Here is a 14,786-nt window from a genome sequence, read left to right on the forward strand (position 1 = left end):
TATCTCCATAAACTCCTATTCTCAAGAAAACTGCATGAACAGCACTTTTACTGCTGTGAATAGGGAATTGTTCTCTCCTTCTCTTCTTTACGTCAAGCGATCAGATTGCAACCTTGTTGGCATTTGCTTGGAGAAAAAAATGATCAAAAGTTTTCTGCTGACTACAAGCCCTCCACCCTTTGGAAATGTTCTATTGACCGTGAATGATTTTTTCTTGGTGTCTTTATCAATAGTAGCAAAAATTTCAAATGAGAGAAGTTCTGTTTGTATGTGAGAGAAATGAAACGTGCTTTCCTGGGGGAGTGTGTACCCTCCCACAAAATCTGGTGGCGTGGAGACTGGGAAACGGTGCCCAGAGATGGTGCTTTGTGCCAGCTGCAGCCTAAACTCCAAAACTATTGGATTGGGCTGGTAGTACCAAGACTTCATGTCCCTTGCCATCCACTCCCTTTTTAAACTCACTCTCAGACATATTGTCTTGTACCTTTGTCCAGTAGCTGCTTGTTTTTTCCCAAATATTTTCCAAATTCCAGGCCCTTCAGTTCAGTTAAATGCGTGTAACCTTGTGAAGAATGACAAAAATATTTCTTTTGGAGAGTTTGCTTCTACCAAGGATGATGGTCTTTATATCATGGGAAGGAAGGAGATTTTGTCTTTTGGGTTTTTTTCGGTTTGCCAGACAGCCCTTCTATTTGAACAAATCTTGAAAAATGAATTTGTAGGCTGCAAGTAGCAAGAAAGCTCTCTTGCTAAGTGGATTTTCAGTAAAAGAAAGAAAATTCATTTGCACTATGTAGCTGGCTGATGATCTTTTCTTTTACATTATTGGAAATAACAAGGGTTCAGGGAACATTCACTGTATCAGCAGCCTTGCATCTAATGAGGTTGTTTGGACTCTGTTCTCTGAGCTGGAGTAAAACCTTTGAAACACGTTAACCACAATTTGATTGAAAAGTGGGGGAGGGTTTTTAACAGTGAGCTTTAAGTAAACTGCATCTTTTTGAATTTCCTGGGCAGCTGCCTTTCTCTCTTTGATGTACCGTGCCTGGTGATGCTGTTAATGAAATGCATAATTATGTGTTATATAATAAAACAGAGCTAACATGAAGGTGCCTAATAGATTATAATGATGTGGAGGCCTGAGAAACTCAGGACCGTGGGGGTTGTTGAAAAGTGCCTCCGGTGACAAAGAAGATATTTAAAGAGGTTTGAATAACTGTGCTAATAAATTAATTGTGGTCTGTGTGTGTGTGTGTGTAAACGACATTTTTCAAGATTCTGTATATAGAGAGAATATTGAAAAAAAATAAGTGCAATTTACTAGGCTGCTGATGTATGAAGTGTCAGCGCCGAGTGCTTCCAGCGCCTATTAGTGCTGCTGGCTTTGCATAGACGGGTGCCCTAGGCAAAGACATTTTTGGCACAGCCTGCTGCACCCGTAGGATCAAAAGGAAAAAAAAAATCTGGCAATATGCACAGAGAGTAAATTGCATCCTAAAGAGCAGCCCCTAAAATGCAGGCTTGGAATGAATATCAGTAAATGAAACATCACGTTTAATGGCTGAAGAGTTGTAGGCGTTTGGTGGCTGCCCCCAACTTCCCCCCTTCCTTTCTCTGCTTTTGTCACCTTTATTTTATCTCTCCCTCTGTAACACTCTGTATAATTTGTTCCTTTCTTAAATTCTTTAGGAACTGGTTTGAGCACATAGGTATTTTTAAAGGAGCAGCTGCATAACCTTCCAGCCCTGGACCACATGGGCTCCCAATGGTGCTGGGCTGTGGCTGGGCTTGCTTGGCTGCTGTTCTGGGCTTACAGGGGCCTGTCTGCTGGGAGGATTAGTATGCTGGGAGCTCCGGTGTGAATTTACACCCTGCTAGTTACTTGGCACTAATTCCCTGGGTGGATGCTTCTAGGACCTACCAAGAGTGCTTTTGTGCAGGTTAGCTTTGAGAGTGCTTTTGCGCCAGTTAGGCGGGCTCCTTTTTGAAGGTGAAATATGTTGTTTTTCACTTCCCAAGCACCAAGGGTACCCAAATGGGCAGTTAGTGCAGAGCAGCTAATACGCAGTAATTTCACACCCAAGCTCACCAAGCACTAACTTCCTCGCGCAGCCAAGTCCCAAGGCTCTGCACTTTGTCTCTCTCAGCAGGGAGCAGATGGCCCTTCTCTAAACAGGGACTACTAATAAAGCCTTACGAAGAGCGCATACGTGTGTGTGTAGGTTTGTGTGTGTCCATATGTTTATATAAGATGACTTGAATCTATCACAGTTCTTGGATTAATTTGTGCGTCCTGGATTTTTATCACGATACCCTAAGGAGAACTTTGCTTCTGCGTGGCCATCATCCTTGTCATTAGTGGACTTAGATTTTAGCTACAGGGTTTGGGCAGGTTTTGATGTATTCTTCCTTTTTCTTTGGCACTAAGAGCAGCATACTTTTTCTTATATGAGTGACTGCATCTTTTGTGTGTGAATCTTTCTTCGTTGCAATTCCCTTCCCCAGCATTTCTTATTTGATCTCTGGAGTTTATTCTTGCATTTGATATGCCTTTATAGCTAATAAATGTTCTCCCACAACTCAAGAACCCCCAGTAAGAAGGAAGTAAGGTTTTCTCTAGCTCTCCAAATACTTGGATGTGAAATCAAGTCAATTTTTTAATAAAACTTGTGCTTTAGGCTGGGCTTCATAAATAACTTGATCTATAATTAGTATACAGCTTCACCTTATCTTGAGGTCACATAATGGGTTAAATTTTCATGCAAAGTTTTCTTGAAATTTTATAAATTATTTAGCTGTTTTTCATGCTCATGCATCAAATATATCATTGATTTCTAAGTCATCTGCAGATTTGCTTTATGCTTTTGCTCTAGTATTGCCTATTTCCAAGAAAATTTCATATCACAAATATTGCCTCTCCAGTTTCCATCTGTGGTAAGAGTTCAGGACAATTCTATCAGCTCTATTTTGGCCAAAGTTTAAATTTACTTACAAAAGATATTGCTCAAAATGCTTTTAACATGTCTTTCTTTAATGACCTCAGCTGTACTAGCTTGCCAAAGATAGACAGCATTTCTGCTCATCAGGCGTTAACCCTTGGAAGAAGTGAAGTCTGACGCTGAACTCGGAGACACTTGCTCCGAGCGTTCAATGCGCTGTTGTAGAGAGGAGCCACCCCCCACCCCAGATCCCAGCACTCAGGAGGGCTGCAGCGCTGGGGAAAATCAGCACAAGCCTCAGAGTTTCTCAATAGCAGATGTAAAATGCTGCTGAATGCTTGTGACAACGAAGGGTGAGGGTCTGGGCCAGGCCGGCTTGAGTGTTCCCGCTGGATGATGGGAGGGTAGGAAGAAGGTATAAAATGGGATAAAAAACAAGGAGCAGAGCCTGGAAAGACAGGCTCTGGTTCTTGCTGGTTCTTGCTGTTCCAGAGATATTCTGTACAGGTTAGAGCAATCACTGGAGAGCGTTTTCTAGAGTTTGAGTTTCAGGAGTTTTTAAATTTAGAGTTTTAGTGCTTTTATAGCTTTTTAGAGTGTTTTTATATTAATTTTTCATGCTGGTTTTGTTCCAGAAGAGTTCCCCATAGCAAGATACTTTAAAAAAAAACCAAACCTTAAAAGGAATCCACAATAAAGGAGTCTCCATCTGTGTGAATGAGTTGCGGCAGATATGATTGAGCAATTCTTAAAATCCCACAGTTGCTGTTTTCCTTTCAACTGACATGTTCCTGGTGTTTTTAAATAAAACAGTTGAATACTAGGTTTAAAGAGACATTCAAAGAATGCTGTGGTGTTATTAGAAATCCCTGGCTATGTCCAAGCAGAAAGGACAGTTGCATGACCCTGTTGTACACGGCTGACCATGCCGTATGAGTCCCTTGTTGGGATATACTGTAAATCATCCTGGCTGTTATCTTTCCAAACCCAGAACAGAGACAGAAGGAGGGTGAAAGTATAAGCCTGGATAAATTTGCTACCACTTATCAGGCAGAAATGTGTTTATTGGCATTCTTTGAATGTAGATTCTTGGCGTACTTAACAATCTCTAGCTAATGAGGTCTATTAAATAGCAGTGTGCTGCCATTCACTTTGTCTGAATTGGAGAGAAGTTTCTGGGCAAAAGCCTCCTAATGTTATGAGGAAAGTTTGCATATTTAATCCCAGGATAATTGCTAATGAATATCCCTTTTTAATAGGATGCAATGGTAGGGGAAATAGTGGGAAGTGAAAGGAGATAGCAGGTTTTTTGCTAAAAAAGTCTTATTAAGGTAGCGTAAAGAGAATATTTCTGTGCAGTCATTTCCACCATGAAAAATATTTGACTTTATTGTGAGTTGGGCATAAAGAGTATTAAGTGCATTCACATTACTCTTCACTGTGAATCCTTTATTCAAAGGCAGTTGTATTGGTGTGCTTTGTTAAGTCACTGCCACCACAGCTGTTAGGCGTTTCCAGTAGTAGGTCGAGTGAACTCAGTCTACCTTTATGCTGCAGTGAGCTAACAGTACTGTTACAGTGGCTGTGTCCAACCACGGAGGTAAAAACAAATAGCTGAAGGGGGATAAAGTATTAAGACATGCTACACACTTTGCCACTCATCTGACTATAGCCTCACTACATAGGGAGAAAGTGCAAGTATACTTAGGAAAGATGTTTTAGGGGAGATACCGTAATTTGTGCATATGTTTCTCTATAACCAGCGCTGCAGTGCCGCATTCATAGTTTTGTGATCATGGGGACAGGGATGCCTGCACCATGCCTTGTACTGCCGAATGTTGTTCAGCGTGGTAACTGTGTGATGTTCCTGCTGCCTGATCTTCTGAGCTGGACTTCTGCTGAAAGCTTCTTGTTCCCTTTTCTGGCATCCTTCAAGACAGTGTTTGTACAAGAAACTTGTTCTGTCAGGAAACAGCAGTAGAGGAAAACAATTTTATATCTCCTGAGCTCAGCGAGCAAGAAAAAAATATTTGGATTCGTTTGCATTTTTTAATATTTGTCACAATGCCAAGCTATTTTAAGCAATCTGGCTATTCCATCTTTACTTGCCCTCCTCTGATACTTCAAAATTATCACAAGCCACCTGAAATATAGGAATCAGATGTGAGTTTTAATGTAAGTGCAGTGCTTCAAGCTGATAGGAACGGGAGGGGGAGCTGTCACTGCATCAGCCAAGACTCTCTGGTGGAAGTTTTGATTGATTACCTATCCCTGGGAAAAGAGGGGGAGTGCCTTTCCACTTTTAGCAGGCTGAATTGCTTCCCATTCCCTCGTGAAAGAAGTAGGTAGTCCTGTGCAACCATTGCCATCATCTCCAGATATATGAAATAAATGGAAATGTTCTGTTTTCTCCTTAGGTAGAGATCACAAATGATGTCCAGTCCTTGCTATTGATAATGCTAGCTGTCATGGTGGCCAAGATGGTTGGTGACTTGTTCAACGCGTCCCTGTACAGTTCCCTCCTGAAGCTGAAATGCATTCCCTACTTGGATGTGGAACCTTTTGTTCGTCACAGGAGAAAATGGTGAGGTCTCTTATGTTGCCAATCTGTAAGGTTTTTGTGTCATGTTCTACACGGGGACTGTGTGGGTTCTCTGAGACCTGGAACTTGGAGGCACAGAAGAGTAAAAGGAGACCCTGATCCTGAACAACATCCCCACAGTGTGATGTGCTGTACAAATAGAACAAAAGAGACTCCCTTTCTCTCCAAGTTTATGGTAGGATCTGAATTACCACTGTCACCAGAGTCCTGAGAGCAGTAAGTGCTCTGTAATGCCCAGTTAGATGCTGTTTATTAGTGGTCCAGTTGGTCCAATGGATAACCTAGTAGAGGTTTTCACAGACTGTTGTGACTCTTTCTTGTGAGCAGATGCCATAGAGCGGAGGAACAACAAAAGGGTATGCAGAGTTCCTTATGGTGGAGTTTGCCTTACCCGACCTCTGGATGCTATTTCTGAGCTTCCTGTGTGTTTGGTACTGTAAGATGTACGTTGTCAGGCAGCAATTCCTGCCATCCAAGGATAGAACTTTAAGACAGGTAGGATGAATTGTCTTCTGGGAGTGCCTCCACTGACTAGACTAAATGAATAGCTTGGGAAAAAGTTACGGTTTTTATTTTTTAACTTATGTTAATCCAACCTGTCCTGTGTATCTTCCAGTGTGTGGACCAGTATCCAAAACTTCACTCTGTTCATGGGCATTTATAAAAAGTAGTAAGAACTATTTTCTCTCCTAAATGAGGGTGCTGGGTCTACATTTATCTGTAGCTAGTGAGAACTCTGTACTATTGTCTTCTATAAAATAATTAGCAGAAATGCTGACTCTTTAAGATATTGTCTAGGGATGAATTAGGTAATGTAGTGAAGAAATAGAAGGAAAAATGAATTCATTTATTTACCATAGAAAGACTTTTTGTTTTTCTTAAGGCATATTTGGGTAGTACATATCCAAAACCAAAGCTATATGCAGGACACTATAGCTGTCATTTCTCCCAGTATTGAGGTCTAGTGGACAATCTCTTAGTTTCAAATGACATTTTAGAAGAATAAGATATTGGTGACTCATTCTCTCCACACTTTATAACTTTCTTCCAAATGTAGCCATATCTGAAATTTTTTAGCAGGCACAGTGAATGCTGGGTATAATCTAACTGTATTTGACATGAGAGGAAAAAGAGCCAGCAATGTGGTAGGAGGAAATAAAAACAATCTGTGACATTATGGATGACTTCTATATGTACCATGGCAGATAAAACAGAGGGGAAGAAGTCATAAAGTTTCCCATGGTATTCCAGTTAGATGACAAGTCCATGGAAAGAATTATAGCTGCTCTCCTGGTTCAGAGTGAGGTCCTATTCACTTGAAGTACAAATATATATATATATATTTATATATTTATATATATATATATAAAAAAAAATTTAATTTCCCTCCCACTCTTTTCCCTTTCCTCTCCAGGAACATTAAAGAAAGTCTCTGGATAACTTGGTCACAGAGTATAATGATACTCTGAAGCAAAACGCATAGTATCACAACTTGGTAAAGATTTTATAGCTAGACACTTTACAGGCTGCCAAGTTTTAGTGTATATCCTCTTAGACATAGTCTGAATAGACTGATACACATCTGAACTGGCAAATGTAGTTGCTAAGCTGGTCTCCGTCATATTTGAAAAGCCTTGGCAGTCAGGTGAAGCCCTCAGTGACTGGAAAAAGGGAAACATCACACTCATTTTTAAAAAGGAGGACCTCAGGAACTACCAACCAGTCAGCCTCACCTTTGTGCCTGGTGAGATCATGGAACAGATCCTGCTGGAAGCTATGTTGAGGCATTTGGAAGACAGAGAGGTGATTCAAGACAGCCAATGTGGCTTCACAAAAGGCAAATCATGCCTGACTAATCTAGTGGCCTTCTACGATAAAGTGACTGCATCAGTGGACAAGGGAAGACCTATGAATGTCATCTACTTGGACTTCTGTAAGGCCTTTTATACAGTCCCATACAAAATCCTTTTAGCTAAATTGGAGAGACATGGGTTTGATGGATGGTATATTTGATGGGTAAGGGATTACCTGAGTGGCCACATCCGAAGAGTTGCAGTCAGTGGCTCAATGTCCAAATGGAGATCAGTAACAAGTGGTGTCTCTTAGAAGTCCGTATTGAGACAGGTACTGTGCAATATCTTTATTAATGACATACAGTGGGACTGTACCCTCAGCAAGTTTGCAGATGACACAAAGCTGAATAGTGCAGTTGATACACTTGAGGGAAAGGATGCCATCCAGAGGGACCTTGAGAGGCTTGAGGAGTGGGCCATTGTGAACCTTGTGAAGTTCAACAAAGTCCTGCACCTGCGTTGGGGCAATCACCAGTATCAGTACAGACAGGGTAATGAATGGATTGAGAGCAGTCCTGAGGACTTGGAGATATTGGTAGATGAAAAATTAGGTATGAGCTGGCAATGTGTAATTGCAGCCCAGAAAGCCAATTGTATCCTGGGCTGCAGGAAAAGAAGTATGGCCAGCAGGTCAAGGAAGGTGATTCTCTCTATTTACTCTGCTCTCATGAGACCCCACCTGGAGTACTGCATCCAGCTCTGTGGTCCTCAGTACAAGAAAGACACGGACCTTTTATAGCAGATCCAGAGGAGGGCCACAAAAATGATCAGAGGGCTGGAACACCATCTCTCCTGTGAAGACAGGCTGAGAGAGTGTGGGTTGAACAGCCTGGAGAAGAGAAGGCTCCAGGGACACCTTATAGCAGCCTTCCAGTACCTAAAGTAGGCCTACAAGAAAGCTGGAGAGGGACTTTTTACAAGGGCATGTAGCGATAGGACAAGGGGCAACAGTTTTAAACTAAAAGAGGATAGGTTTAGATTGGGCATACGGAAGACATTTATCATGATAAGGGTGGCAAGGCACTGGAACAGGTTGCCCAGAGAGGTTGTGGATGCCCCATCCCTGGAAGTGTTCCAGGCCAGGCTGGATGGGGCTTTGAGCAACCTGGTCTAGTGGAAGGTGTCCTTACCTGTGGGGCGGGGGTGGGGTGGGTGGAACTAGGTGATTGTCAAAGGTTCCTTCCAACCCAAACCATTCTATGCTTCTGTGATGCTATGGAGGCAGCCCATTTCTTGGCCTCTCCAACATACTTCTTGTATGCTCTGTTACCTTGTTATCTCCTCAAACAAATGAAGGTTCACCATTCAGCCACCTTAGGCCTCCAGGATCTGAACTGATCCCTAGATCTGTCTTATACCTTTGGGATCCCAAACCCTGAATATTGACTCAAGGGAACTCTGGATTTATAATCTGCCTCCTAAAGTAAAAAAATTATAACTGAAACAAATCATGAAGCCTAACATGCAGTCTTTGTAAGAATTCCAAAACCAAGATCCCATTACTTTACCTACCATGAGAAATACACAGGTTAAGACAAGACAGTTAAAAAAATCAGTCCCTGTACATGTTTCCTTATCTCTGTTTCCTCATTGCTTCTGAGCATCCTTGAAACTTGAGTCAAAATTTTACAGAAAGGTGACGGCCGTGACTTTTCTTTCCATGTGTTTTCCCTGCGGACCAAGATTTCTCATTTGTTTTCTCTCTGACTGGTCCTGCAACTAACAAGATGCTGTGGGAGCCTGCCTATCTGCTTTTCTAGTCTTTCTTTTATCTCAGAGTGACCACCCAGAGTATGTGAGGCTCTGCTGTTTTTAAGTTCCACTTATTTGCTACACTTCAGGAGTATTTTTATCTTCAGATGCCTACACCCAGATGTAATTTTGTGCAGGCTATCCTCTTTCTCTGGTTGTGTCAGCTTGGCTCAGGGTTTGCAACCATGTTATTGCTGCTCTGGGAAAGTGTAGGTGACACAGTTATGTGTGTGGCAGGTTCTACATCCTCTTTGTTCCATATTAATTATTCTGTAAGATCACAAAATGTATAAACTGTGCATTGCTGGATTCCCCAAATCATAACAGGGACAGGGGTCCGCTGTGTAGGAACTAGTAGCTAGCATGTGTTTATAAACAGGTGATAAATTGTATTTGTGTATGCAGAGTGAAAAATTTGGATAACAGCTTGCTTAAATGCCATGGAAATGCCACATAAATTGGGATCCTTCTCCAACTGAAGCTGAAAAGCCTTTGGAAAACAGTGCCTGGTTGGTGCAGGGAGGAAAAATGAGAAACTCAAGAGAACACATGTTTTTAGGTCCTCAGCACTCATACTGTTAGAGAGAAAGTGCAGATCTTCTCTTTCCCAGTACTTCATCGGTGTTAAGGATGAAAAAACCTTCTGTATTCAATCATTTGTTGATTCCTCTTGCAGGGCTGGATAACATCCCCAGGCAGAAGATGTGTTAGACACTGAACTGAGAAGAGAAAATAGCTTTTATATTAACAAGATGGGGAGTGGCATTAAGGTCCAGATCCACAAAAGAATTTAACTCCTAACTGCTGCAGAAATCAGTGGGTACATGAGAAAGCTAAATTATATACATGCTCACTATGAAGACAACTCTGTAAATACTGTTATATATGAAACTGGTAGAAGTGAGACCTAGATCCTCAGTGGTACTTCACTACCTAATCCGTATTTAGACACTGGCATCTCTGGATGCCTTTCTTCCTGTGGAGCAGAGAGGCTTGAGATTTGTTTTCTTAATACTCATTAGTTTTTTGGAACCTCATTGATCACACTGCCGGTTGTATTCTGTGCCCTGGGTGATAAGGCTCCAAACACAGCTGTATCTAGTACAGGGCTGCTACGGTGCACCATGATTTCCAGCTACATCGCACACCACTGTAAACACCCCCCTTATAAAATCTGGTTCACTGGAACACTCAAAGCTGCTGGCTGCCAGGGAATGTTCTTTAATGAGGGTAAGGAGTACTTGAACACATCTATGACTTGGCATCCCTTCCTGCTTTTTATAAGCTACTATACACTTCAGAGAGAAAATATCTTAGAGGCTACTTTTTAATGGGACAAGTTTACTTAAGAGCTGAGTGGAGCTGGTGCCAGTAGTTCTGTTTTGTTCTAGCTTAATATTAGCCTTGTCAAAGTTCTTATAGCGTCTCCTGGGTGTTTCTGTATTGCATACCATATAAAGCTGGTTTTGGGAGCCAACAATTTTGGCTGGAATATATATTATAGTGTTCTCATTATATTTTTTTAAAGTCTATCAGAGGTGGCCCTATATTAAAGATCCATGGGGCAAGGCTGATTTTTTTTTGTCTCCCTTCTAGTTTTGCCTTAGCCCATACCACAGACGTTGGATCCAGAATTTGAGCCAACCCAAGTTTGAGGGTTATTTGGGATCCAAGGTCCCAGTTTGGCCTGTTATAAAATTTGGGGTAATTATCGACCTTTTTAGATGAGGGCTTTGGATTTTGAAAATCACCGGACTTTGGGGGGGAGGGGGGTGCTTTAGGTTTGGGCCTAGACTAGCAAGCACTACACTAAAAGATTCCTTACCCATTTTGCTGACACAAGTGTTCATTCAAAGACGACTCACCGAGATGCACGTGGTGCATCCCGTCTCGCCTCTTTGAGAAGCCGGTGCGTTTCATGGCTGCTTGGCACTTTCATCCTGAGAGGCATCATTAGGGGGAGGACTTGGCAATGTTTTCACATCAGAGGGCATCCAGCCCATCTTTTGTAGAGTGTTTGCGGTGGAAGCTGGATCCTGTTCTGGCTGCACAAAGGAAAAAGGGAGGGGCTGTAACAAGGCCACGCTTTGTTTGAGGAGAACCCTGGCTGCTACAGAAAAGATGGAGGGAAGGTGTTGAGATGTGGGTGAGATTTATTAAAATTACATTTGGGCTTTAAGTTGCCTCTCTGTCAGGCTTAAGCAAACATGGCAAAGAACCGTTTTTAGTCCCTTTTTTTTGGCCTACTCTCCCATGCTGGGTTTTGAGTTTAGTGTGATCCCATTACCTGAGAAGCAACTGTACAAGCCATAAATGGCAGTATTGATCCCCTGACTAAAATGCTGTGGCAGAGCCAGATGTCACTTTATGTGCGTGGAACAACAGCAACACGGCCTTGCTTTGTTTTCAACGTGGGGTTGGTGGTGCCCATGTGGGATGGGTGAAAGGACTTATTGCTCCCTCCTGCCTCTGCACCACAGATCTCTGTAGGAAAGTCTAGCCTGTCTCCTTTTGCAATCCTTTTAAACTGGCAAGAGGCTGATACTAGCTTGCTTCACTGTGCTCAAGCCTTCAGGCTGTGCTTGGCTCCAAATTATCCAGAACTGCTCCTAAAAAAAAAAAGTGAAGACTTGGTGCACATGAATCTGTGTGAAGAAGGTTGTCTTAATCTGAACATGAATGGAAGGTGAACTTCCAGCTGGGCAGAGTTACTGATGTATATTAACCCCAATACTTACATTATTGATGCATTTTTTGCTCTATGACAGGTGGTGGTAAACAAGGCTACTTAGCTTTGTAGTTTCCAGGAGATCTGATTATCTCTCTTTACAGGATTTTGGGGAAAAACAAGACTCAGTGACACTGAGTGATCTACAAAAGTGACCTAATGGGCCTTTTCAGGCTTAATCTTCAGCGACTGGAGACACTGTTTCGTCAGATTTTTTTACTGTTAAATTTCACCCAAAATTTCATATTTAGCATGAAGTGATTTCACTGTCCAAATTTGAATAACATCTGTTACGAAAAAGTCACATGCAGACAGTGTAATCGTATTAACATGAATATTCAGATGAGACAGGAAGAGGAAGGCCATATGGAGAGAAACAGAAGACGAAGGAGTGACTGTTCTCTTTTCGAGTCTGCCCCATTTCCGTATGTTACTTTGGCCAAACCAATTTATTTTTCAATCTTCTAATTTACAGAAGGAAAAATAGTGCTTATATACCTCTTGTGAATTTCAGCATCTGTTGTCTTTGCCAAGTATTGTCAAATTCTTAAACAAAAGGCCTCATGTAAAAGGCAAAATTTCTTGTGAACTCTAGAAGATGATTTTTGACCTGGTCTAACTTTGACTATTTAATGAAGCTACTACCTAAAGGTACTGCATGAATCAAAATGACTATATTTATTTAGATTGGTAGAGCCATATAAAGATGCCCAAGATTCTGGTTGCGTTACTGTTTATTTTTAGAGCAGAGTCTGAACAAATAAAACAAATTACTCTTCCCATGCTACAATAAATACCAGCAGATATAACCCTTCCTCCAACCTAAAATAAGCCTTTCCTACCCTTAGCCGTTCCCTTTCCTAAAATGTCCAGCATGAGAGCTGGAGCTAGCGCTGTGCCCTCAAGGTTAGGAGCTGCAGGCTTACACAGAGCAGTGGATGAGGAGCAAGCGTGGAGCTGGCCAAGAAGAGGGCCAGGGGAGACCCGGCCAGCAGCACCCTCCTTTGATAGAAAAGGCTGGAGGCTGAGTAGTAGCTCACTGCTGACCTACTGCACTTCAAAATGTATTGGTAGTTACCGCAGTTCTCGTAACCAAGTATGTACAATAGAAGCATGAATACAGAACAATATAATGACAAGGATAGCGAAGATGAGCCAGCAATCTGTTTGATTGAAATCCTTGGAGGACCTTGTAAATACTTTAATGTTTACACAGGGCCTGTATATTTGCACAATTACCTTTCCATGAGTCCAAAATGTTTTACACTGGAATGTTTTCAGGCTCTAAGAAATTATATTTTCTGATATGTCTGAAAAGTGCAGGCTCAGGTTCTCTATCGCCCCATTTTTTTCATAAACAATTAAAGCTGGATTCCCCCCTGCCCCTGACTATGCAAAATGTAGATGGCAAGTTCTACCAAAATTATCTACTGATTGTGATCACGGTATGCTAAGAAGAAAATGTTTTGAATTTACAAGTGCATGTTGTACTGTAAATTATTAGATGCAGCTACATGATCTTCTTTTATTATAATTCAGAAGTGGTGACAAAAATGGTTTTCCTGTAGCGAGCTTTTTAAGAGAAATAGTTATAAGAAGTTTGAAAGACTGGTTTGGTGCAGTTGGTCACAACCTTAGGGAGAAAGTTTGGAGGCTTGAACAGGCAGATCAAATACAGTGAGTTTTGAAGCAGCTATCCTGTTCCTCTGGTTTCTGTCACAAGGCGCTTCTCTTGCCTGTCCAAAGCAAGGTTCCTGTTAGAGTGTGAATGGGACTGTCACAGGGCTGGCAAACTTGCTGCAACTATAGGGCATGCTGTGATAACGGATGGGAACTTAATATGAGCTTCTGGTTCTGGCTGTAAGGTCCATCATGAATCAGCTGTAAGGTCCATAACAAGTGTAACACAGTTCCCTTCAGCTCATGAAGAAACATTTCCACAGACACTAAGTTGCTGCTGCAGCCTGTCTGATGTTGAGGGAGGGATAACAAAGCCACACTGACTTTTGGTGTGTTTCCCATTTCTGGGGACTCCCATGAAACCGAAAGAGGTGACTTCTGCACACTCTCCGCAGAAGGAAAGGCGCTGAAGCAGCATCTGGAACTAATCACCTGTTTTTCACAGCTCACTGGTGGGCAGCAAGCGAGCCGCTCCGGCTCCTACAGGCCCTTACGTAAAACATGCACACAGTGACTTTCAGCTGTGGGAAACTTGAAACGGCTTCTGCTGGCCCAGCAAGGAGGAGACTGACTCCATTTTGGCTCACCTGGGAGGACAGGCTGCCTGTATGGGTACCACCGCAGCCTTCAGATGTGGTAGCACGCAGGTGGAGCTCACACATACACACAGAGAGAAATCGCATCCAGCCATCGGATGGGGTTTTCCACTAATTAGTTAAGTCTGCTCTGGTGTCTGGCCACCATTTGGCAGGTACTGACAGTTTCCACTTAGAGCCAGCCAACCTCACCAGAAAGCCAGCTGTGCCGGCAGAGTGGCCAATCTCATGAAGATGTCGTTGAACAACTGTTTGAACTCATTCAAGAAATGGTGGGTCTGACTCGAAGTGGGCTGAAATCCCATGGGGGTCTTTGCTGGATAGGGGAATACAGACATCCTTTTATGCAAGAGTTACACCTCAGTGTTCCCGAGTAACATGTAAGGATATCATCTTCATTCTGGCACTGGGGACTGCTTCCAAGTTCACCTTAAGCTGAAATGGATTCTCTTTGCTGTTCACATATATGTCACTTTTTCTGTTCCTGTGAGTGTTGCTACATCCTCATAAATATTAGTAGTTTGTCATAGTGGTTGCCATGATGGAAAGAGTTATTTATTTACAAAGAGGAAACAGATGGCACAAAATACTTTAATGAATTTCAGCATGTTTGAGAAATGAAATACCCATTTTAGA

General features: G+C 42.1%; 1 protein-coding gene across 1 annotated transcript in view; it reads left to right on the forward strand.

Annotated features, from left to right (window-relative positions):
• The window catches only part of LOC126048203 (chloride channel protein C-like), an 81,856-nt gene that overhangs the window by 40,010 nt on the left and 27,060 nt on the right, over positions 1–14,786 (forward strand). The window contains exon 12 of the mRNA XM_049822865.1: positions 5,357–5,523. Within this exon, the coding sequence (XP_049678822.1) occupies positions 5,357–5,523 (167 nt within the window). The remainder of the gene's footprint in view (positions 1–5,356; positions 5,524–14,786) is intronic.

Source organism: Accipiter gentilis, chromosome 2 (genome assembly GCF_929443795.1).
Source record: "Accipiter gentilis chromosome 2, bAccGen1.1, whole genome shotgun sequence".
Classification (NCBI taxonomy): Eukaryota; Metazoa; Chordata; class Aves; order Accipitriformes; family Accipitridae; genus Astur; species Astur gentilis.